We start from the raw sequence: 24,077 nt of genomic DNA, 5'->3' as shown, positions 1-24,077 counted from the left end.
ATACAGTTATTAAATCATAGTTTAATTTCACGGTATGAGCAGCCAATCCTTTTGAAATTAGGATTAACTTTTCTAACGTGTTTTATATAACATAATTGGAGATGTAGAGAATTTCCGAAAAAAATGGTAAGTCCTTTTAGTATGAGAGGGATCAACATTGTTTAAATGAGTTTCTTTCCAAAATGCCAGTAGTTTGTAGCTTTTTGGAAAATTGCTATATGATACAATTTGACATGAAAAGTGCCTGTGAAGATCTCATTCTAAATAAGTGAATTCTGATAGCTTCGTAGTAGGAACAAAAACAATACGAGCCTCCTACATAGTACACTCGAAGAGCGTTTCATCAAGTAAATAGTCTCGTAAACAAACATTGATAGACAATATGGTCCCTACATTATTTTATCTCGGTATTAACCAAAATAGTTTTAACTATATGCTTTATTCTTTAGGCAATACAGCTGATGTTTGTCTGCGGGGTAAGCTAGTACGGGAGTTTGATATCTTAGTTAGAGCGGTTCAGTTTTATGTTGAATCTTAGCGTTTGAATAGTTTCTAAGGTTACTATTATTATTTCCTAGGCTTTGTTAGTTTGAGTTGTAATATCATAAATTGTGTTCTGAGCTTCAAGATAATTACTTAAATTTGTATTTAATACACAAAAATGTCAACGACGCAAGTTTTTATCATCGTCAAAGATTGATAAACTGGATGATAATAAAAAATGGGAAACGGTCAAGTATTAAATGCAACATCTGCTATATAGGTAACAACAAAATCGTAGGTGTAAGGGCTCCGTTTTCCCTCCACGATCGGCTTCTTTGCGTAAGCATTTGGGTGTTGGGTGTAATAAAGGTGTGCTCGAATTACAGGTATAAATATGATTTGTATTAAAGGTTGCTTGTAAACTTTAAACATTTTGAATAAAAACTAAAACTCGACACGTGAATGGAATTTATTTAAATCTTTGATTTTAACGGCCTTACCACAAAACAGTGTCTAAATTGAAATACCCATATTTAAAAGTCATTTACCATTTGTCAAAAACTTTTCATTCTGGGTGGATAATGAGTTTTGCAAGTTAATTTTGGACATTGTTTTGTAGTAAGATTGTTGAGAATTTAACTTCTGTCTAAGTCAGCCTTCTTTTTTCGCTTTGTTAAAAATGGTACTTCCCAGAATTTCGCTGTCTTCACTAACCTCTCGGCATCTTCAAAAGTTTGCGGCATGTCTTTGTTAGCAGTTTCTGGTATCAACAACGCCACGAGCCCACCGCCAGCTGCTATACAACCAATCAGCACTAATGGTAGCCAGTATATATAAGTATCTAAATATGCAATGTATGGAGATAAGACTGTCGCTATATACCCACATATATGTACTACGGATACTCCAGATCCTCTAACGCTTACTGGTAAAATCTCAGCTGTCCATTGAGTTGCGGCACTGCATGCTATGTTCACGCAAAATCTTGCTATCACAGCGAACACAACGGATGCTATTTCACCATCAACCATAGCTATCATAATACTAAATACGCAACTCGCCATCGACATCACCACTGTCAACCACCTCCTGCCTGTCCAGTCCAAAATGAAGGCAGTCAAAACCATTGAGGGGAATTCAGTAAACGACACTAGCGAAAATGAGATGAAGTAATCAAATTCCAATTGCTTTAAGCATCTGATCAATCCATCGAATGCTATCATACAACACATGTAGACTATGCATATGGCTATAAAAACAACTCTCATTGTTGGTCTTTTCAGCAATTCTACAGCACTATAGTTATCCTCCTTTTTCGCATTTGATACAGAGCTCTTAAATTGTTCTATAAGCTTCAACGGTATTTCTTTCTTATTCACTCGACCTATAGTTAAAATCTTCTCAACGGCTTCGTCTGTGCGCCCTTTTGATAGTAACCATCTTGGACTCTCTGGTATAAAAAATGGAGACAAAACGGCAAGCGCAAGTGGTACGCTCGTGACTATGGAAATAGTTTTCCAATGACCACTAGCTAACACTATCCACGGCATGGCCACTGCCGATGCTGAATAGAAGAGAGCAAACGACAAGTTTGATAATAATGTCCTATACTGTGGTGCTACATACTCCAGTATAATAAGATACGCCATCATCATGCAATTGTCATAAGACATTCCAGTAAAGAATCTGCATATTGAGAATTCGATGAAGTTCCTCGCAAATGTACTTGCCAATCCAGCTACACATCCTATTACATTACTGACCACAATAGCAGGTAATCTTCCGAAGCGGTCAGCGATCCATCCCACAATGAAACCTCCAACCGTAGAACCAATGAAGAAAATGGCTTGGGCTGAGGCTTGATAGCTATTTTTATCACACACCCATCCGAGTTCGCTTGAAATGGTCGGGTAAGGAATCTCGCTTTTGTTAAATTCCCATCCATGTTGACAAGGTATTGTTTCCCAAGATTCATCAGGCCTTACTCCAGTCCTCAGCACTTCAGACCAATTGGCAGAATATACCTTGCATTGTGAATAGCCAAAATGAGCGTTGCTATCCAGCGGGATGGCCAATGTCCTTCGTTCCAACTCTGTCATATTCTCGAGTTCGGGCACCCAGCACCAATGGTTTGGTGAAACTTCAGTCATGAAAAGTTGTGAATAATACATAAACACTCCATATAAGTAGAATGGGAATGTTGAAATGAAAAGTATAATCTGATATAGCCCAAATTTTCCAGCCGTTGACAGTAATTTATCATAGTCGACTTCATCTTCTGTGTTTGTCACATTGTTTTCTGTTTCAATAGGATTCCTGTCTTTGACAAATTCTCCACAACCAGTATCCATTTTGGTAACAACTATAGACATTTTTGTTTGTTTCTGTGATGATAAAAATATTTTCAAATATGAATCTATGTCGTCTATTATTTAAAATATTGTAATTAAGTGAATTAGTTTTATACGGTAGAACAATATATATTATTGTTCTCTCAGTTGTTAAGATAAGATTCTAAATCTGTGTAACTATGTTTGTGCAAGGTTTTGTTTGTTGATCTATTTACTGAGACATTATTTGTTTGTAATATACCATTTACTACCATAATTACATAGTAAATTTCCACTGCATTCCCAAGTTGGGAGCAATCAGAGATTTCATCATTTGTAATGTTTGTCTTGAGATTAAATTTCGTTACTAATCTTTGTGTACGCAATGAAAATGAAAACCCCGTAAGTAATGTTACTTAATATATTTGTTCAGCTGGTAATATCTATATAGTATCTATACAAAGAATAGTACACTTGTTGTTAACATAATTTTGTTGTTAAACTGTTGAAAACATTTCTGTATATGTATATATATATATATATACATATATATATACATATATATATTCACATCACTTTATCAATAACAGAATCATTTACTTACAGTTTTACCAATAAAATAACTCTTTCAATACAACATAAAAATTGCCTGCTTTAGTTATTGTTCTTAGAACATGTCACACGTGCTTTTATTTCCGATCATCATCGATCAGCCTATTTTTTTCATAAATTACCCCATATGTGTGTTAGTAATAAGGAGTAAATGCGAGAATCAAGTCCACAATTTTTTTCATATTATAAAAAAAAAACATTTAAATAAAAAGCTTGTGTGAAAGAAACAACCATAATATGAAACCCTATGTAAATTTTAAAAAATCTTCTTTGCGTGCCGATGGAGCGCAAGGTGATATTTCTGACGCGATCCGTCCTCTTTATACCTAACATGCTACGCTCCATGGCTCTTTGGCAAACCTGCAGCTTTTGTTTTTGTTTTTTGGTCAGGGACCAAGTTTGAGCGCCGTAGGTTAGGTTAGGATAGGAGGCAAGATACACGTGTCGATGAGTCGTTTTTTAAGACGTGTTAGGAGGTTGCCCTTCAACAGTTTCAACGTCAGAGATAAAAAAAGTATATTTTTTCATCGCGCAATTTGAACTTGTCAAGGTTTACTCAACGTGGATCAAATCAACAAACAAATAAATGTATCTAAAATGCAAATTATGCAAATAGTTTCATCATTGTTTAATAACATAATACCACAATAAAAAGAACCCACTCACATGACATAACCTTGTTTGCTTAATTAAAAAAGTTACACACACAATACAAAACTTCCTGTAAACATTGCATCCATTTAGTGAAGTTTATAAAGGTCACATTCAGTCATGGGTATCCGTCCAAAATACCTGAACTATTACTAATATTATAAATGCGAAAGTTTGTTTGTGTGTATATTTGTTACTCTTACACGTAAAATATACTAGATGGATCGTTATGAAATTTGGTACACGGGTAGAATATAACCTGGAATTCCCATGGAAGCGAAGTTCCGGCGCGCAGATAGTTTAATATAAAACAATAATTTGAATGAAGCTGCTAATACCTGAAACCGGGCTTTTAAATAGTTTTCAAACAGTAACTAAACTATATGTACATTGATATAAATATATATATATATATATATTTCCATTGAAAATCTAACATTTTGTTCCGATGCTAATAATATTAGTAAAAAACTCATTGTCGTCGAACAGTTTGGCAAACTTTGGCGGATTCGGTATACATTGCTGGTTTATCATTGCGGTAAATAAAAGCGCTCACACTAACTACGCAATGTTAACGCATTCGCGTCGTCATGTGTCTGAGTTCGGTGACAGTGTGCAGCTGGTATAACAGAAGCCACATATGTCGGTTACACACTATCGCCGAACTTAGACAGATACCGACGCTAATATTAATGAACATTACGTAGTAAGTATGAGAACTGAGAGACGTTAAAGTTCGGCAAACTGTATCACGATGTTGTATAAATAGAAATAGACGTTTTATCACCTTCGTTACGATAATGGTAAACAAACGATACTAATCTTTATAACTGTGTCGTCAAATAATATTATTACCTAAAATTCTACATACAATAAGTAACTTTGACGTTGACATTAACCTGCGCAGATCAATGCAAAGTGCGCTATTTTATCTAATACTGGATGTTGACCGGGGCTTCGCTCCCGTGGGAATTTTAGATAAAATGTAGCCTATAGCAATCTTGGATAATGTACCTTTCTAATGGTGAAAGAATTTTTGAAATCCGTTTGGTAGTTTCGGAGATTATCCGCCTCAAACATCACTCACAAACGCTTACCTCTTTATAATATTAGATAGATCATTTTCATCTGTAAAAAGTTATATTACTAAGGGAGTCGAGCCAAAGCTAAGCCTTAATCTAATACTAATATTATAAAGAGAAAAGATGTGTATTTTTGTTTGTAATGAATAAACTTAAAAACTACGGGACCGATTTTAATAAAATTTGAAACACAGGTAGACGCAACCTTTAGGAGTAACATAGGCTCCTTCTTATTATGGTTTTACCCGAGCGAAACTGGGGCGGGCCGCTAGTGTATGAGTAATTGGCGGCTTCATCAAAATATTGTTTGTCCGCGGAATTACAGAAACTTTATGACAAACCTGTTTGTTATGAGACTCGAGAGACCAAAATGGACTTGAAATTCAAATCATTTATTCAGAAATTAGACCTTCAGAGCCATGCCTTTTTCACGTCAATTTTTCAATCAATTATATTAAAATGTAATTTCTCACAAGCTACAAACTACATTTCAAATTCAAATTCAAATCATTTATTTCGAAATTAGACCTTCACAGGCAATTTTTCTCGTAAATTTATATATTTATAGTTATTTCTCACAAGCTACAAACTACTTGCATTTCGGAACGACCACTGCTGAGAAGAAATGCCGAAAGAAACTCATTTGAACAGTGTTGGTCCCTATCATGCCAGAAGGGCTTACCATTATTGTTTCTTACATTTTTTTTATATCAATGTACATATAGTTTAGTTACTGTTTGAAAACTTTTTAAAAGCCCGGTTTCAGGCATTAGCAGCTTCATTCAAATTATTGTTTTTATATTAAACTATCTGCGCGCCGGAACTTCGCTTCTGTGGGAATTCCAGGTTATATTCTACCCATGTACCAAATTTCATAACGATCCATCTAGTATATTTTGCGTGTAAGAGTAATAAATATACACACATACATCCTCACAAACTTTCGCATTTATAATATTAGTAATAGTTCAGGTATTTTGGACGGATACCCATGACTGACTGTGACCTTTATAAACTTCACTAAATGGATGCAATGTTTAGAGGAAGTTTTGTATTGTGTGTGTAACTTTTTTAATTAAGCAAACAAGGTTATGTCACGTGAGTGGGTTCTTTTTATTGTGGTATTATGTTATTAAACAATGATGAAACTATTTGCATAATTTGCATTTTAGATACATTTATTTGTTTGTTGATTTGATCCACGTTGAGTAAACCTTGACAAGTTCAAATTGCACGATGAAAAAATATACTTTTTTTATCTCTGACGTTGAAACTGTTGAAGGGAAACCTCCTAACACGTCTTAAAAAACGACTCATCGACGCGTGTATCTTGCCTCCTATCCTAACCTAACCTACGGCGCTCAAACGTGGTCCTTGACCAAAAAACAAAAACAAAAGCTGCAGGTTTGCCAAAGAGCCATGGAGCGTGGCATGTTAGCTATAAAGAGGACGGATCGCGTCAGAAATACCACTTTGCCCTCCATTACGCAAATAACTGACGTCGGTAGAAAGTCTGCGAAACTGAAGTAGGATTGTTGGGTCATGTAAGCCGCATGGCGCCGGTAAGATGCGGCAGAAGAGTGGCTACCTGGGTCCCGACTGATGGGAAAAGATCGCAAGGCAAGCCGATGGTGCGATGGTCTGACAAACTGTCGGCCTTCGATAAGGATTGGCAACAATTGGCAAGAAATAGAAGAGGGGAGGCTTTTGCCCAGCAGTGGGACCTTAGAGCTACATAAAAAAAAATCTCCGACGTCTAGATGTGAATTCTGCTACAGTTAAGTCGAAATCTCAATTGTTCTTAAAACTCAATGGCTTTTTTTATTGTAGTTTTATTTAGGCAGGAAATGTTATTGAAAAATTATTGAGATACGGACTTCTCATCTTAGCGTGTCGAAACAAATGTGACTTTAATTTTATAAAAGTCATAATTAAAAAGCATAAACCAGGTCATTGGTCAAAGACAAAGAATTAATACAGATATTAGAGCCGCACTGGGTCTTTTTCAAAGGTCTGACAACTAGGGATGCCGACGACAGCGGACCCTGGGCTCCGACGCTCAACACTCGTAAAACACTCAGATGGAGAGCGAGAGGCATTTTTTCACGTCAAATTTTAAATTACATAGTATTTCTCAAAAAGCTACAGAATTGGAAAGACAAGCTACGGACTTGCGTTGGAAAACTATATTAATGTATGAAGTATCAAAATTGATACCTGTTTTTTTTTTCTAAATAAATATGTAAAAAAAATATTGTGATTTTTTAAAGCTATTTTTCCAATCATCTAGACCCTCAAGCAAACACAGTATATCACTTTCGTAAATCAGGCTACTAAGGGTTAATGCCTTACAGTTAAGGAAATAATAGTGTACACTGTATTCATGATTGGGTACTTACCCTTAATCTTACTTACTCTTAATCTAGAGAGTATATTCAGAGGTGTGCAATTAATTTACATAAATTTATTGACAGGTTGTACTCGCGGGTTTCTATATATATGGTAGTTTGTAGCTTTTGAGAAATTACTATACAATATAAAATTTGACGTGTGAGTGCCTGTGAAGGTCTAATTTCTGAATAAATGATTTGATTTGATGATATAAAAAATTTAAGATTTAATGTTATATACTGCATTCAGTTATTGAAATAAATAATTATGAATTAGAAGAATTATTTATTTATTTTGTACTAGATGTTGCCCGGGGCTTCACTCCCGTGGGAATTTTGAGGTAGAATATAGCCTACAGCAGTCTTGGATAATGTACCTTTCTAATGGAATGAAAGAATTTTTGAAATGGGTTCGGTAGTTTCGGAGATTACCCGCCTCAAACATACAAACTCACGAACGCTTACCTCTTTATAATAATAGTATATAGTACAGATTATGGCATAAAGATTTTTAAACGTAACGCTATTTGAAGCATAACTAATACTCGTATAACCTAAAAGACGTAGAAGTAAACGTCGTTAGCCATTATTACCATCATCTGCAGTCCTCAGTGACCCACTGCTGGACATAGGCCTCCTTCAGTCTCCGCCAACCATCTCCTGTCCTGGGTCATCTTTATCCAGTTGTTTCCAGAAATTTCGATTACACCGTCGACCCATCTAGAAGCCTGATATTTATTAGCTTAAAATACGTTTAATTCGACATAATAACCACAAATATATTATGAAGTGGTGAAGTTTCAATAAATAATTATTTAGGAGATGTCAAGTCACATCAAAACATGTGTTATAAATTAGTCAAATTTAAATATTTTAGGTCGTTTCAAATGACCTCGAACTGTATAGGAGATAGTATAGATGGTAGCAGTTGAAATGTTATTGCGATATTGTCTTAGCAAATTACTTTATAACCACAAATATATTATAAAGAGGTGAAGTTTCAATAAATAATGATTTAGGAGTTGTAAAGTCACATTAAAGCACGTGATATAAATTAGTCAAATTTAAATATTTTAGGTCGTTTCAAATGAACTTGAACTGTATAGGAGATAGTATAGATGGTAGCAGTTGAAATGTTATTGCGATATTGTCTTAGCAAATTACTTTAGCCTAAGTTTGTTATCGTGACTGGTTTATTTTATCATCTCCGGTAATGTTATTATTATCCTTGACTGCACGTTACTCTTAATATGGAACCGGCAACGTAAATAAACTCTTAAAAGAATTACCTCTTAATTCAATCGTGTTTCATGCCTCGTGATCGAGAAGGTACTTCAGTTGATGCGCCTACTTTATTAATTACTAGATGTTGCCCGCGGCTTCGCTCCCGTGGGAATTTTAAGATAAAATATAGCCTATAGCAATCTTGGATAATGTACCGTTTTAATGGTGAAAGAACTTTTGAAATCGGTTCGGTAGTTTCCGTGATTATCCGCCTCAAACATACAAATTCACAAAGTCACAAACTCATAAACGCTTACCTCTTTATAATAATACTAGATGTTGCCCGGGGTTTCGCTCCCGGGAGAATTTTAAGATAAAATATAGCCTAGCAATCTTGGATAATGTACCTTTTTAATGCTGAAAGAACTTTTGAATTTGGTTCGGTAGTTTCGGAGATTATTCGCCTCAAACATACAAACTCACAAACGCTTACCTCTTTATAATAATATTATAGTATAGATTAACCGACATAAAAACCGGTGAAGTGCAAGTCGGACTCTCTTATTGTGGATTCCGTAAAATTTGCTTGTTTATGTTTAACAGAGAAAAAACCGAAAGTACCTACAGGTACTTTCGGTTTTTTCTCTGTTTCTGTCTCGAAAGCCCTAGTGGGGACACCCAATAGTGGGGATTATCCACGAATTGGCCATTTTTTAAATACTAGCATTTGTCCGCGGCTTCGCCCACGTGTATTTACCACGGGAATAGTTAGGTATTTTTCCAAAATGAAAGGTAACCCTTATCTCCGTATAGTTCAAACTACATGTATCCAAAATTTCAAAAAGATTGGTTGAGTAGATTAAGCTAGACTAACACACTTTCGCATTTATAATATTAATTATGATTAACTAAATCCCTCGTAGAATATGAGTAGGTACTAATATAATTAGCTTTCTAAGATTAAGAGAGTCCGAGAGCAAATAAATTTAATATTTAATTATTTTTGTTTTTTAAAGCTGGGAGCGGTCAATTGGCAGAGCTCTGTGCAGAACAGAAGATTATACATATAGATCCACTTTGGGGTCACTGCGCCACCGTAGTAGGTAAGGTCGGTTAAGTCTCTGGTTCATCTTGGTTCCATGAAATATTGATTAAATACTTAAAGGAGAAATTGAAATAAAAGAATATTTACTGAAATAAATTTATTTTATACACCTAGTTGGAAAATAACTATTTACATATAAATAAATAAATATATAAGGACAAATCACACAGATTGAGATAGCCCCAAAGTAAGTTCGAGACTTGTGTTATGGGATACTAACTCAACGATTTTATAACAAATACATATATAGATAAACATCCAAGACCCGGGTCAATCAGAAAAAAATCATTTTCCATCATGACCCGACCGGGGATATCAAACAATTCAATTGAAGACAAAGACTATATATATTAGATTACTTCTAGAATATTTAGTTACGTTAATTAGATAATATATTTTTTGGTAATTTGTTTATCAAGAATTTAATCAGAATATTTACAATTCAAGTGTGGGTCAAACGTGGAAATAGTTTATTCACTGGTGTCGATTATTGCATAAATCGTTAAACAGAATTGGCATGAGCAAATCGAATGGTCCAGTGCACAGTTTTCAATCATTGCTTGTATCATATTTAATTTACTATTAAAAAAAAAAAAAAACTTAGTTTTTTCTTACAAATCTTATTATGTAAACATTCTTACCATGACTATAAGTGATTTTAAAACAATATGAATTAAAATAGACTTTTTAGGAAGTTACTTTCGTGGTTAATTAATGTTTTCTCTTCATAGTCGTTTATCCTCATGGCTGAGGGTCGTGGTCATTACGTGGAATGTAACACACACAATAACTTTCTTGGAGTGATACGACATTATCCATTTCACACACATGTTAATAATAAACCAGTGCGCAGTTTTCCTCACGATGTTTTCCATCAGCGGAAGCAAGTGGTGGTCGATGAAAACTGTACTATACGGGCGGACGTCTTAAGCATTACATCACTTCAATTAATATTTCACTTTCCAGTATAAGTTTGAACTAATAATAATTGTTTAATTTTTCACCAAATTCAACTATACTGTGAAGAATGTTCAAATCACGTTTAGATTTTAGGAGTCGTAGGAAAAAACGGAACGTACATCTTATCTTGTTTATCTCACTCTATAGTATTTTCACATTACAGCACAGTTTTTAAATCAGCCACGCAACGCGTCCACCTTTCTCTCTTTCCACAGTGACATTCGGTGGTGTTACATTGTCATCGGCTGCAGCGGTAGCGTCAGCGATGGCGGGCGCTTCGCTCACGCGTCTGCGAGTGAGCGAGCGGACAGGCTCTCGTCATGTGTTGCAGTCTATGCGAGCGCATACCGCTGCACTGAACAGTGTGGCGGCTGCCAGTGTGATTTGGATACACGCTATTACGACTAGGTCGCGAGGCGATGTTACTGAGTCGTCTTCTGTCGGGCCATCCCTGCGGAAAAATATATTGCTGAGTCATCCATTTTGTGTATATAAATGTGGCAGAGTAATGTAGACAATTTTCATTTTTAAATTTACTTAAAAACCAATTTATAACCTCGTTAGTGCGTTATGTTTCGTCAATATTATCAAAAAAACATTTTAAAAAGGAGATATTTCGAAATCTTCATTAATATGTTGATGAGATTTACCCATGGTTCATTCCAGGTGGGTCCAGTATAGTCCTGCAGCACTGGACGATGAGAGCAAGTAACAAGCACGCCGCAGCCGCCCACAACACGCCAGCCGCTCCCGCTCCCGCACCCGCTCCGCCTGTCACCGCGCTCCAACCGCGCGACGTGTGGATTGATACAGCTTGAAAATTTTTTAACAATTTACATATAAGTGTAGGAATGTAAATTCCTTATAGGATATATCTATAATGCTATGGATATGTCGAGGTACATAAAGTACCGTTCGTTAGTAATCACACAAATCAAAACATCAACACCTACACAACTTCGACGTCCACCTGAGACATTTTGTGTTGACTAAAATATAAAAGTAAGAACAACAAAACCTTTTTATTTTTCTGAATATTTTGTCACATGTTACGCTCGACGTGTTCACCGGATAAAATGTTATATACATCCAAAATCACTGCTTCAACCACATATGATTTTGCAATAGATCATATTTTGATATAGGTCTCGATGGCGTGTCAGTTAGTTAGTTGACAGAGTACACAAATATGATGTCTGTCATGCTTCCCTTTGCATGTTAGCTAAAATTTGACAGCCGTTAATAATGTGTAGTATCTACTAGTTCAATTGAATACACGTATATGTATATAAATACACAAAGATTTCAAAAAACTATATGTCCGCAATGTTAGTCGTTTGTAGCCTTTAAATTACTATATAATTTATTTCTAATTTATTAAATTAAATGCTTTGATTTATAAATATGTATGTATATCATCTTAAGCCTCAGTTAAATGTTGTATGGTTATTGTGTATTGCAATATTTGCATGTTTTAGTTTGGTGTGTATTTCGTTCTGATGTTATCTTTACATAAAACAAAACCCTCTACCGCGAACCGCGTCTGTCTGTTCGCGATAAACTCAAACTACTGCACGGATTTTCGTGCGGTTTTCGCCAATAGATATAGATAGATACAGTGATTCTTGAGGAAGGTTTAATGGTATAATTTATTACGTTTTTACCCTAGCGAAGCCGGAATGGCTGCTAATAAGTATTATATAACATACATTTTTAAATCCACGACGCAACTATGACAGAATCTTCTTGAGACTTTTGCTGTTGTTTTTTTGAACATAACAAAAAGAAAAAAAAAAATATTATTCAGATGATATAGATCCACATTTAATATGAAAAATTAAAGATCCATACATAAATGTGATAATCCAATTTTCGTTTCATGCAATATTCCTTAAGACAGCGGGCGTCTTTTGACGATCGTCATAAAGCGTTTCGACGCGTTATTACGTTACTGCCGTACTCTTTAGAATATTTGGGCGTCAGAGGATTTTTATAGACGCCAAGGGAGTCGTAGCCATAAAAGTTGGTGGTCGAATAACGCGATTTTAAGGATAAGAAGCATGCAGCTATATATAAGGTATATATGATGTGATATGACGCTATTATAAGATTGAGTGAAAAAAACTCATTTTTTCATTATATTCATTTAATTTATGTAGTTTTTTTTAATGTATTTTCTACTAGCATATTTATTTTTAAAATATTTTTCTCGAAAAGTAACGTACAAGAAAATCGTCGCTTCGTTTTTACGAGGATGAAAACATGTTTACTTGGAACTTTTTATTCTAGTCAAGGCCATGTGATTTTCGGAAAAACTTAAGGGGATCCTAATTACTGAATAAAACTGAGAATAATTATTATATAATCATATATTACAATAATATATATTATAATAATTAATTTTTACACACTTTTGACTCGCTTTTTTAGTGTGTTCATGAATAGGATAATCAATATTATAAATGTGAAAATGTGTTTGTATGTCATTCTTTTACGCTAAAACGGAGCAGTTGCGGTAGTTTTTGCTTTTGGAGAGGGACATAGGTTTCTTTTAGCCGCATTACTTTTAGTATATGTATAGTATATAGTTTATATATATAGTATAATTGACCCGTTCCGGCTTCGCTCTGGTAAAACCATAATCTATATATATAAAAGAACAAGCGTTTTTTACTAACCAACGCCCAGCCTAAACCGCCTAAACTTCCTCAGAAAGAAATTTTCAATATTCGACCCCTAATGTGGTAAGAATTGGGGGTAAAGTTTGTATGAAAAATAACGAAAATCTTTACTGATCTACTTGAAACTTGGCACAAATGCTAATGCAACAAAAATAATGAAACAGGCGTTTCAGAATATTTTAAAATTTGTCCTTTAGGGGTGATAAATGAGGCTGAAAAGAAATAACGAATAATCCCATTCGAGATTTCCAAATTTTCATCAACTAAATATATGAGTAGATACCTCAGCGGCGGTGATTGAATTCACGTTGTTACTATTGAAATCGTGAACTTCAATTTTTTGAATTAAATCTGATTATATATGTAGGCTGACTTCTGAGCAAGTTTTATTATGGATGTCCGGAAAAATTTAAACTTATTTAAAAAAGTTGGTGATTACACTGATCTCTATCAGTGTACGTAATAAAGATAAATTGTCTGTCCCCGGGCATCGGTTGGCCAAAGTTAGAACGTCTTTTGTTGGGAACTGTATCCGTTTTTTATAACAAATTGCCTAAATGGATTCTTGATTTGCCGGACAAAAAATTTAGAAATTATATAAAAGAAGTACTTTGTAAAAAGGCATATTACAAGTCTGATGATTATGTGAACGACAATAATGTTTGGCCCAAGCATGGTGCAGTATCCTCATAACATATGTAATTGATTTATGACATTATTACGGACGTTTTGTACATTTAGCTTTTTATTTATATATATATTTTGTGTGACAATTTTCAATAATTTTATTGGAAATACAACTTTTATTTTATTTATTTATTCAAATTTTGACATTTTTAATAATGATGTAAATTCGTCCTCCTAATTTTTAATATATGTATAACACCTATATTTGTTAATTGACGTCCTTGGAGAAAAGGCCGCGGTGAAGTTTGTTGCGCCGCTTCTTCTTCACCTGCGCCACAGATTAAATAATACCCTGCGCTTTGGAAGCCGGCAGTAGACTTAGATTAAGTAATTTTTTTGACGTCAATATGTGATGTATATCATCCTAAATTGAATAAAGAATTTTGAATTTGAATTTGCATTTGGTTTTACCCTAGCGAAGCCGGGACGGGCCGCTAGTAAATTATACACTATGTATTGGTGAGGAACAGAGACGGCATAGGACTGTTTTATCATATGTAAGGATAAGGATATTTACCTGCAGCTAAAACACTGAAGCCACCAGCAGGAATACCGAGACCCATGTTGAACTTTTGTCTCTCTTCAATGAAGGCAACACTACCCATCACCATGGCTGATATGCCGCATACTATCTGTAAATAAGATGGCCTGTGGATCGAAAGGTCCCAGGTTCGAATCCTACTCGTGCCCCATGAGTTTGTATACCAATCTGACTCGATTGTAGTTTTCATAGACTTGCTTCCGGTGAAGGAAAACATCGTGAGGAAACCTGCACACTGGTTGATTATTATTAACTTGTGTGTGAAATGGAGAAGGTAATGGCGAACCACTCCATTAATAGTGCCAAGAAAGTTTGTGTGTGTTTCATTCCACGTAATGACTACGACCCACAGCCATGAGGAAATACAACTATGAGGAATCTGAGTATATTTAGTCAGAGCGATCTTGTTGCATTCGAGGCGTGACAAAATCGTTTCCGTGCAGTAAACTGTTGAAGAGTTCCCTCGTCGGTAGCCGATCTTGGTTGCACCATCAGGTCATGTTTATGATTAATAATAATGAATATTTATGTAAAAATGAATTGATACGGAGAATTTCAATACCATAGGATAAGCGGAAGTAGGTGAAAATTAACTTGCAAGATTTGAATGAATTTACAGACAGACGGGACAGGTGAAACTAAATAAGTAAATATCCATCTCTTCTTATGAGTGTTGTTCGAGCAAACTAAGGGATAGTTGACAGCTGATAGGCAATGATAGCGTTCCCAAGGGGAGTCGACGTTAGGCAGACGGCTATCTGTAAAATCACAGCCGAATCTAAAAAAATAAGGTTTATTTCTAAGACGATCATGTTTAAATAAAGACGCTCTTCTCTCTTCACATCAGTTTTATTACATTCCGAAAACAAGAAGAAGTAAAAAAAACACGTTGCTAGATCCAAAATTAAAATCTCATGTTTAGTACGATCAAAATATTTAGAATACAAATAAAATGTTGTAATATAAGACTTGTTATTTAAGGGGCTTTTATTCTGCGACTTCGTTCGCGTGGAGTTACCACGGTATTTTTTTCCTATATGATCTTCTTTCAAGAAGATTGATGGAAGAAGAATAATGAAATTGTGAAAGTGTGTTTGTTTGATCTTCTTTCGTAACAGGTGGATGGCGATCTTTAAAAAAAAATCTCACTTCTTCCTCTGCGGCCCTCCAATACCCAAAACATCAAATATTTAATAACAAATCTTCAACCCTTATTCGGATAAAAGCGATTCATGAATATTCAACACTTCCAAGTGAAGTACAATGTTCTCGATCCGTCTCGAGGCACGATAGCTTTGCTCAATCGTTGTATAGAGTTGCGATATCAAAGCGAAACGTTGACAATATCAGTTATGAACGGACGCAGAAAATTCACACAGGCGAAGCCGCAGGCAATATCTAGTAACTAAATATCAGCGATGAGCATAAATAATACGCACCACTAGTTCCGTATGTTAGCTCACAAGTAGTAGTATAAAACTTTTCTGTTGTTGTTCAAACGTCCTACAATGTTAAAGGCTAAAGTTTGGATTTAATATGTACTTTTTTATATGTACGGAGTATACGAAGTATATGTTTTATATGTACGTTTTAATATGTACGGAGTAGTTATTACTTAAAGTCATGTGTAGGAACATTAAATAAATAAATAAATATATTAGGACAAATCACACAGATTGAGCTAGCCCCAAAGTAAGTCGAGACTTGTGTTATGGGATACTAACTCAACGATACTATATTTTATAACAAATACACATATATATATATATAGATAAACATCCAAGACCCGGGCCAATCAGAAAAAGATCATTTTCCATCATGACCCGACCGGGGATCGAACCCGGGACCTCTCGGTTCAGCGGCAAGAACTTTACCACTGCGCCACCGAGGTCGTCAACATTACGTCTCTGTCCTCATTAACCTGTATCTCATGGCAGTAATTGACGTATAATTGAATGGAAAAGCATCAGTATGCTTAGGGTTAATAGTACCAGTGTACTATTAACCTATTCAGAAAATCTACAAACTACTAGCATTTGCTAATAGTACTTACTAAATCCATGGAATCACCACTTGGCTTTACAGTGCCAAATTGTATGTCATACGGTAAACAAAATGACGCAGTGAAAGAAATAATTGAACAAAGAAGCATTTCCATTACAAATGTTTGGAAGATTTAATATCTAGTGCTCAATAAATATTCTGCTGAAAGCTCAGAATATTTTAAATAATTATTGCGATGAAGAAGAAATAACGATGCTTCAGCGTATTGTAAGCATTTTTGTATTAACTTTTTAATAAACACATTTAAAGCTAGAATATTTCATATTAGACAGATTAATGATGAGGTACAAAAGATTTCAGCGTTCAGTCTAGTTTCTTCTCATGTATTTCTAATATGGACAACTCTTTCTTCTACTCTTTCTTACTCTTCAAATGACGGGTACATAAAATGGAAGATATAACGGGATCTATAGTTTTCTATAAGTACTTATCTAGAAGTGTCTTTAAAACCTAATTTCGAATTTACCATTTAACTAAATCCAGATTTATATCCTCAAGAAGTGGATTAAAAAGATTACTGTTTCTTTACCTGCAGCCACTATATTTCTTGACAAACATCTTAAGAATTCATCCTGGATTGAAGTTCACAAAGGAGGTCGTAAATTATGTTGAAGCATTCAACTTCAAAGGGTATAATTTGAGTAAGTGGACTAAAGGTGATTTTACACTGATAATGTGGATTAGTTTTGAATTTTTTTGATAGTAGAGTTTGTTTTGGAGAATCGTGATTCACTTACAATATTCCAAAGGCACTTTATTCACTTGTTTTTTTCGATTAACGCTTTATCGTCAATATTTTTGTAGCATTTTGAGCACTGTGTGTTTGAACGTCGTTGAATGTCGAAAACGAACTAAACCTGTCGTGGTTAGGAAATAAAAAAGAAAATGTATTTTTTGTTTCGAATCTTACTCTCTTCTATTTATAATTTAGACTTACAAATAAGATTACCTCTGGGCAATATTATATTAGATCATGTCGAAATTCAATACAACCACGTTTAGGATATTAATCAAGCTTCAAATGCGATGTTCAAGTTGTGCTTAAACTTAATTAACGCAGTTGGACAAGTTGTTTAGTTTCCGTGTGTTCCCGCGGTTTCGCGCTTTAAACTGACAAATATGTTGCTGTGAGAAGATTCATGTGCGCGAATATTGTTTAAGTTTGTTTGTGCACTGGATGGTGATGACTGGTGAATGGGGGAATACAATTGACATTTATAATATTAGAAGGATATATGGATGTAATGCTTAAAAAAAAAAACAAAATTTAAATAATGAGATGAAAATGGCCGGATTCTATCTGATTCTTGATCAAGTCCTGATATTTTTTTTCATTATATTTTTAGTATAGATATTTATTTATTTATTTAAGATACAGATAACAAATTGTCACCAAAATTACGCAACTTATATAACACTAACTAGTAAAGCTAGGCAACAACTCAACACCACGTGTGTACCTAAACCACCTAAATACATATACAGAAAATTTTAAATTTAAAAACGATTTTGCTAAGAGACAATTTATTAGAGTAAAACCAAGGAATATCAAGCTACCAAGATACTGAAAATATAAATTATAACTCTGTTTAGTAAACAGAGTTATAAATTATATTTTCACTTATATTTTTTGTTATATTTATACTTAGATGTAACTTCTACTTTGTAGGTTATATATATTCTCTTAAAATATGTTTAGTTACGTTTTTTTTGTTATGTTTATTAGGAATGTATGTGCGTTACCACACAAAAAGTAACAGCTAAATAGCTGTTACTTAATGTATAATTATGATAATATATATGATGCTTTGTTAGGAACCATAAAATAAAAAAGATAGGAAGTATCAGATATCAAATATTTGACGAATTTTGTAAAATCAAAATCAAATAGTTTATTCAGAAATTAGGCCTTCACAGGCACTTTTTCACGTCATATTCTAAATTAAATGATATTTACCAAAGTTACAAACTACTAGCATTTCGCAACGACTGTTCACACTGTTGAGAAGAAATGCCGAAAGAAACTCATTCAAACAGTGTTGGTCCCTATTATGCCAGAAGGGCTTACCTTTTTTTAAATATAAATTTATGTATAATTGTAATAAAGGAAAACAAAGATAGTACTCGGTAAAGGTACTCTAAGGATATTGAGGGATATGTGGTTGAGAAACAGGTCATTATAATGAGCCATCACACGTACAGACATAGCCCAAATACAGTTGCAGGCAAATATGCAACCAGTTACAATAAAAATGCAATGACAATGTATCTGGTACATGTTGCCAAAGAAGAAATAGCCACGCAAACAGGAACAACGAGCGAAGTTTTGGTATAAATTGTTATTTTTGTCATTTGTTTTGAATATTCAGGTCAAAGTAGCCGATATCGCGGACGCGATGGTATGATTGTGGAAGTTTATAATGCAAATCTCTTGTGGAATACTGGTTAAAGAGGTAAACTTGGATGGTCTAGGATGATCTTACACGTGGAATCGGTACTTATTCTATGGCGATGAGGGAAAAATATTCATTTGTTTAGTTACATAATTATACATTAAGTATTCATATATATTCATATTATTTATTCGCCAACCAAGTGTTACAATGATCTTATTTTTTAATTAATGTAATTGTTTACATGATAGGTACAATATGAACCCTATCGGGTATTTGCAAACAAGGATACGGAACGGCAGACGGATTTATTATAAAAAATAAGTTTCAAAAGTTACTTATATGAATGCAATTAATTACATTAGTGCCTATAGCTTAATAACCTTTTACAGGTATAGCGAATTTCGGCTCCTACTGTATTATAATACTCGGTTTCTTCTGCAGATATTGAGCGTTGGAGCTCAGGGACCGCTTTTCTACTTTTTCGTCTGCACTTCGCAAGGTCGGGCTTCGCAGCTTCACAACCCCGAACGCAACCAGGAGTACATATTATCTCTACATAAGAGAGGTAGAGATAAACAGAAAATCATGGCTGTAAAACACAAGTCTCTACCACCGCTTCAGAATTTTCTTGTGTATATCCAGTTCTTTTTTGTTACGTGATGTGAGCGACGCTCGTACTTATTTTGTTTTGTTTATCTGTACTTAATACCAATCATACTAACTAATATTGTAAACTAGTTTTTGCCCGCGGCTTCGTCCGCGTGATATCCCACGGCAGCAGTTATTGTTCAGGCATGAAAGGTACCCAATGTTCTTCTCCGTGCTACAAACTAATCTATGCAAAATTTCAAGAAGATTGGTCGAGTAGATAACGCGTGAATAGATAACAAACAAACATATTACTTTCGCCTTTATAATATTACTTAGTATTAGGATGCGCAAGTAAATTTGTTTGTCACCTCTTCACGCTCTATCTATTCAACCAATCTTCTTGAAATTATGAATATATGTAGATTGAAGTGTGGAGAAGGACATAGTGTACCTTTAATTCCGGAAAAATATCTGATCCCGTGGGAAATTTATGCGGGCGAAGCCGCGTGCAAAAGCTAGTGAGAAATAATCAGTTATAAAATAGCGTTCATATAAACGCGCCGCGTGACGTTTGTCTTAGTGACTTTCCGTTATATTTCACGGGAGCGTGTCATCTAAGAAAAGAGGTTTGTAGGAAAAATGCGGCCATTTCCCTGAGATATTCACGACGTCGCTTTATCAAAATAATATCGGAACAATTTATCTTGAGTTAGCACTTTTGAAGCAATATATTGATAAAATCTCTATAGGGATTCTGAAGAGACTTGTTTTTTTATAGCATTTGTTTTATAGACTTAGTGAGTTTATGTGAATTCGTAATCGTATGTAGAAATTCTTATAGTCGTATAGTCTTATTTCCTCATGGCTGAGGGTCGTGGTTGATACATGGAATGAAACACACATAACAAATTTCTTGGCATTACTCCACCATTTCACACACAAGTAGAATAATCAACCAGAGTGCAGTATTCAGTTTCCATGAATGCATTATTATGACACAAGATCGGATTTTGGTCACACGACGATGCAACAAGATCAACAAATAGAAAAAAAAAATACTCTGAATACAGTGAATGCTTGTGGCAAAAATCTCATATTTTTATTATATGTACATCAAGTAACCCTACCTTTTTGCCATTAATATAGAGGCGAAATTGCACTGAATTTGGATAGATTAACTTATCATAATATAATAATAATAATTTTCTTTATTTCGGACATTATCCATAGTGAACGTTAGTAACAATGTTCTTAAGACTATGTCAGCAACTTATTTAAATTAATCTGGGTCCAGTGTTTGCGTATGGGCCCGTCCACTCTGCCAGCAATAACAGAGAGAAGGCTGCTGGGGCTAGCATCCACTCTCCGCATCAGAGAGGCTACCCTCTTCCGCACTACGGCTTGGAAGGTGGAATGGCCGCGCCTCTGCAAATATTCCCGATGCGGAACAGTGTCTCGGTAACCCCAACAGAGCACTCAGCCCGTTATTATATTGAACACGCAAGGCGCTGTGTGCCTTCTGCGTATAATTGACCCATAGACCGCTGTAATTTCACACTTTGAGTACATTTAGCAAATCTAAACAATAATATTATAGTATTTACTTATAAATTAATTATGTGACTATTATTAAGTTTTATTTATTTTGACAAAACTTACCTGTAACACTCGTAGTCGAAGCACCAAAGCCAAGGGGTAGTTGAGAGCGTGACGGAAGATAGTGACGTCTCTCTCTCCCGTCAGGGGAGCGGCAGACTCCTTCCTGCGGGATAGAGCTGCCTGAAAGGGAATGAGAATTATTTTAACATTTACATCATCTGATTATGGGTGAGTTGCACAGTCAAATTTGACGTTGATTTTAACCGGCGTTCTATTGACGTAACATTTTAGACTTGTATTTAATTGATGTCGATGGTGAATTTCACGAGCGTTTTCAACTCCGCCGCCGCTCCTTTATTAAATTGTACCATACACAGTAATCAATTTAATTATCCTATTTTACAAATAAGTAAAGTACTAGTACAATATTGATGTTATAAATGTTTGATAATAAAAAAAGATTCTTTATTTTAAAAAAAAATGTGCGACAATAATGAAACGCTACACGCCGTGTTCAAACAGTCGCGAAATTCACCCTGTCTGTTTGACTTTTCGCGACAAACTCAAAAATTGCTAGACGGATTCCCATGCGGTATTTACAAATAGATAGTTTGATTACTGTGAAAGGTTTAAGTGAATAATTTAGTATGTTTCTACCCGAGCGAATTTGGGACGAGCCGCTAGTAAAATATAGGTATTTTAAATATATTCTGTCTCGTATAATCTGTAAAAGTAACGTCTATATTAGTTTATCGGTATGTACATTGCAGCTAAGACTTATTAATAAAGGAAATAAATTAACTAATACTAAGTACTTATTAGCTTTTTCATTATTATTTTTAAAAACATGTGTGACGCATGTATAACAAATCCATTTAAATAGATGCTTGAATATTTTCAAGAAACTTAATATCTTGCTTGTAACGGTTACGTATGTTGATTAGAAGAGTACCTACTACTCTCTAATTAAATCATAATAATCATATATATAATACTTTATTACTGATAAAAAATTATAAATATTATCGATAAAAAATTATACATAAATTTATATTTAAAAAATGGTAAGCCCTTCTGGCATAATTGGGACCAACACTGTTTGAATGAGTTTCTTTCGGCATTTCTTCTCAGCAGTGGTCGTTCCGAAATGCTATTTAGAATACGACGTGAAAAATTGCCTGTGAAGGCCTAATTTCTGAATAAATGATTTGATTTTGATTTTGATTTTGAAAATACTGTACGTCGGCATAAGACGTAAAAGAGATGAATTAATTCAGCCGAACTGACAAGGTCTCGATAGCTCAGTGGTCAAGAGCACTGTCCCGCATAGACAGGGGCGCGGGTTCAATGCTCGCTCGATTCATGTCATTATTATTTTCAAAAATAAGTCAAAAAGCATGTGTGACGCATGTGTGACATGTATAACAAATCCATTTAAATTAATTTTAAGCACTTCAAAAAACTCTATAGGACGTCCTTGTTAGAACCATTACACATTGACAAATAGATTAATAAAATATAAAAAAAATGCCTGCAATTATACCTCGTCAATTGAAACAAAGCTGGGTTATAGAAAACCCTGTCCAGACTCCGATTCATGCTTGACCCGTTTTATTTTTTTCCATAAACATCCAGTAAATATTTATAGAGTAAATAATGCGCGTTATGTGTTTTTCATTCCCTCATATCGCGTAAAGGGGTAATATTTTATGTAAATCTGAATATGAGCATTTATCTAGATTCTGAAAACAGTTTCTTGGAAACTTGTAAATAAACAAATATAGTTTAATCCAAATTTACTAAAATAATTGCACGAAAATTATCTACGCGTCAATATATTAAATACAAGAATTGAGTGGATGGTTGAAGATATTTTAACAAAAGGTAATGACAAGCATTTTATATTATACCAAGCAGAGTAGTAGGCGTGATGGTAAGTGGTCACCACAGCATATAAGCACCTGCTACACGACGGACGTCACACGCGTTTACTTTGTGGTCTAGGATCTTTTTCCACAGTGCCCTGTAATCACACCGCCTCTCTCACCCTTCAAATCGAAACCCAACAATGCAAGCAATGTTGTTTGGCGGCGGATATAGATGAGTTAGAGGTACCCATATATACGAATGTATGGCTCGAAAATCAAATTGTTTTATATTTATTCATTTTGTCAGAGGTAGACTTTAGTATAAAGGACCTTTATTTTAGTATTAAGGACGTTTAGACAAAATGGCGTACTTTGCGTTTTTCTGCACACGTTAAAGTTAAAGTTGACGGTGTAACCCACCCTAAAACTTTTTAATATTTATCACTAGACAATTGTAAGCGTAATGGTGAAGACCTGAGACCTTTCTAACCTGTGGATCGAAAGGTCTCAGGTTCGTATCCTACACGTGTCATATAGCTTTGTATACCAATCTGACTCATATATAGTAGTTTTCATAGACCACCATTTGCTTCCGGTGAAGGAAAACATCGTGAGGAAACCTGCACACTGGTGTACAGTTTAGTTCCCTAGTGTGTATGCGACTACCTGCCACTAGATGGCGGTAAGTAGTCGTAAAGTCATGTCAGATGCAATAACACACTCGATATGAAGAAGAGAGAAGTCTCTATTGGAAGTACATAATACTCGTATATCCTAAAATCTCTTCAGTACCAGGAAGTACCAGCACCCCCG

At 34.8% G+C, this 24,077-nt stretch overlaps 2 protein-coding genes and 1 long non-coding RNA gene across 3 annotated transcripts in view; 1 reads left to right on the top strand and 2 right to left on the bottom strand.

Moving 5' to 3' along the window:
- Positions 1–36: 36 nt before the first annotated feature.
- On the top strand, positions 37–11,180 carry LOC128671569 (uncharacterized). Its single transcript, XR_010369955.1, has 3 exons — positions 37–126; positions 9,789–9,875; positions 11,053–11,180. It is a non-coding gene; the product is annotated as an uncharacterized LOC128671569 (long non-coding RNA).
- LOC128671565 (carcinine transporter-like) lies at positions 938–3,274 on the bottom strand. Its single transcript, XM_053748166.2, has one exon. The coding sequence runs from the start codon at positions 2,853–2,855 to the stop codon at positions 1,119–1,121; it is 1,737 nt and encodes a 578-aa protein (XP_053604141.1). The 5' UTR covers positions 2,856–3,274; the 3' UTR covers positions 938–1,118.
- Positions 9,960–24,077, bottom strand: part of LOC128671567 (uncharacterized) — a 38,997-nt gene continuing 24,879 nt past the window's right edge. The window contains exons 3-6 of the mRNA XM_053748168.2: positions 21,457–21,576; positions 14,723–14,837; positions 11,488–11,650; positions 9,960–11,288 (exon numbers count right to left, since the gene is read on the bottom strand). Coding sequence (XP_053604143.1) covers positions 11,156–11,288; positions 11,488–11,650; positions 14,723–14,837; positions 21,457–21,576 — 531 coding nt within the window. The 3' untranslated portion in view covers positions 9,960–11,155. The remainder of the gene's footprint in view (positions 11,289–11,487; positions 11,651–14,722; positions 14,838–21,456; positions 21,577–24,077) is intronic.

The sequence above is a fragment of the Plodia interpunctella genome, chromosome 7 (genome assembly GCF_027563975.2).
Source record: "Plodia interpunctella isolate USDA-ARS_2022_Savannah chromosome 7, ilPloInte3.2, whole genome shotgun sequence".
Classification (NCBI taxonomy): domain Eukaryota; kingdom Metazoa; phylum Arthropoda; class Insecta; order Lepidoptera; family Pyralidae; genus Plodia; species Plodia interpunctella.
The sequence above is the reverse complement of the archived record's forward strand: the minus strand, read 5'-3'. Positions and strand labels throughout refer to the sequence as shown.

Excerpts from the sequence above, each read along its gene's own strand:
- LOC128671565 (XM_053748166.2), bottom strand. The coding sequence starts at position 2,855 with ATGTCTATAGTTGTTACCAAAATGGATACTGGTTGTGGAGAATTTGTC.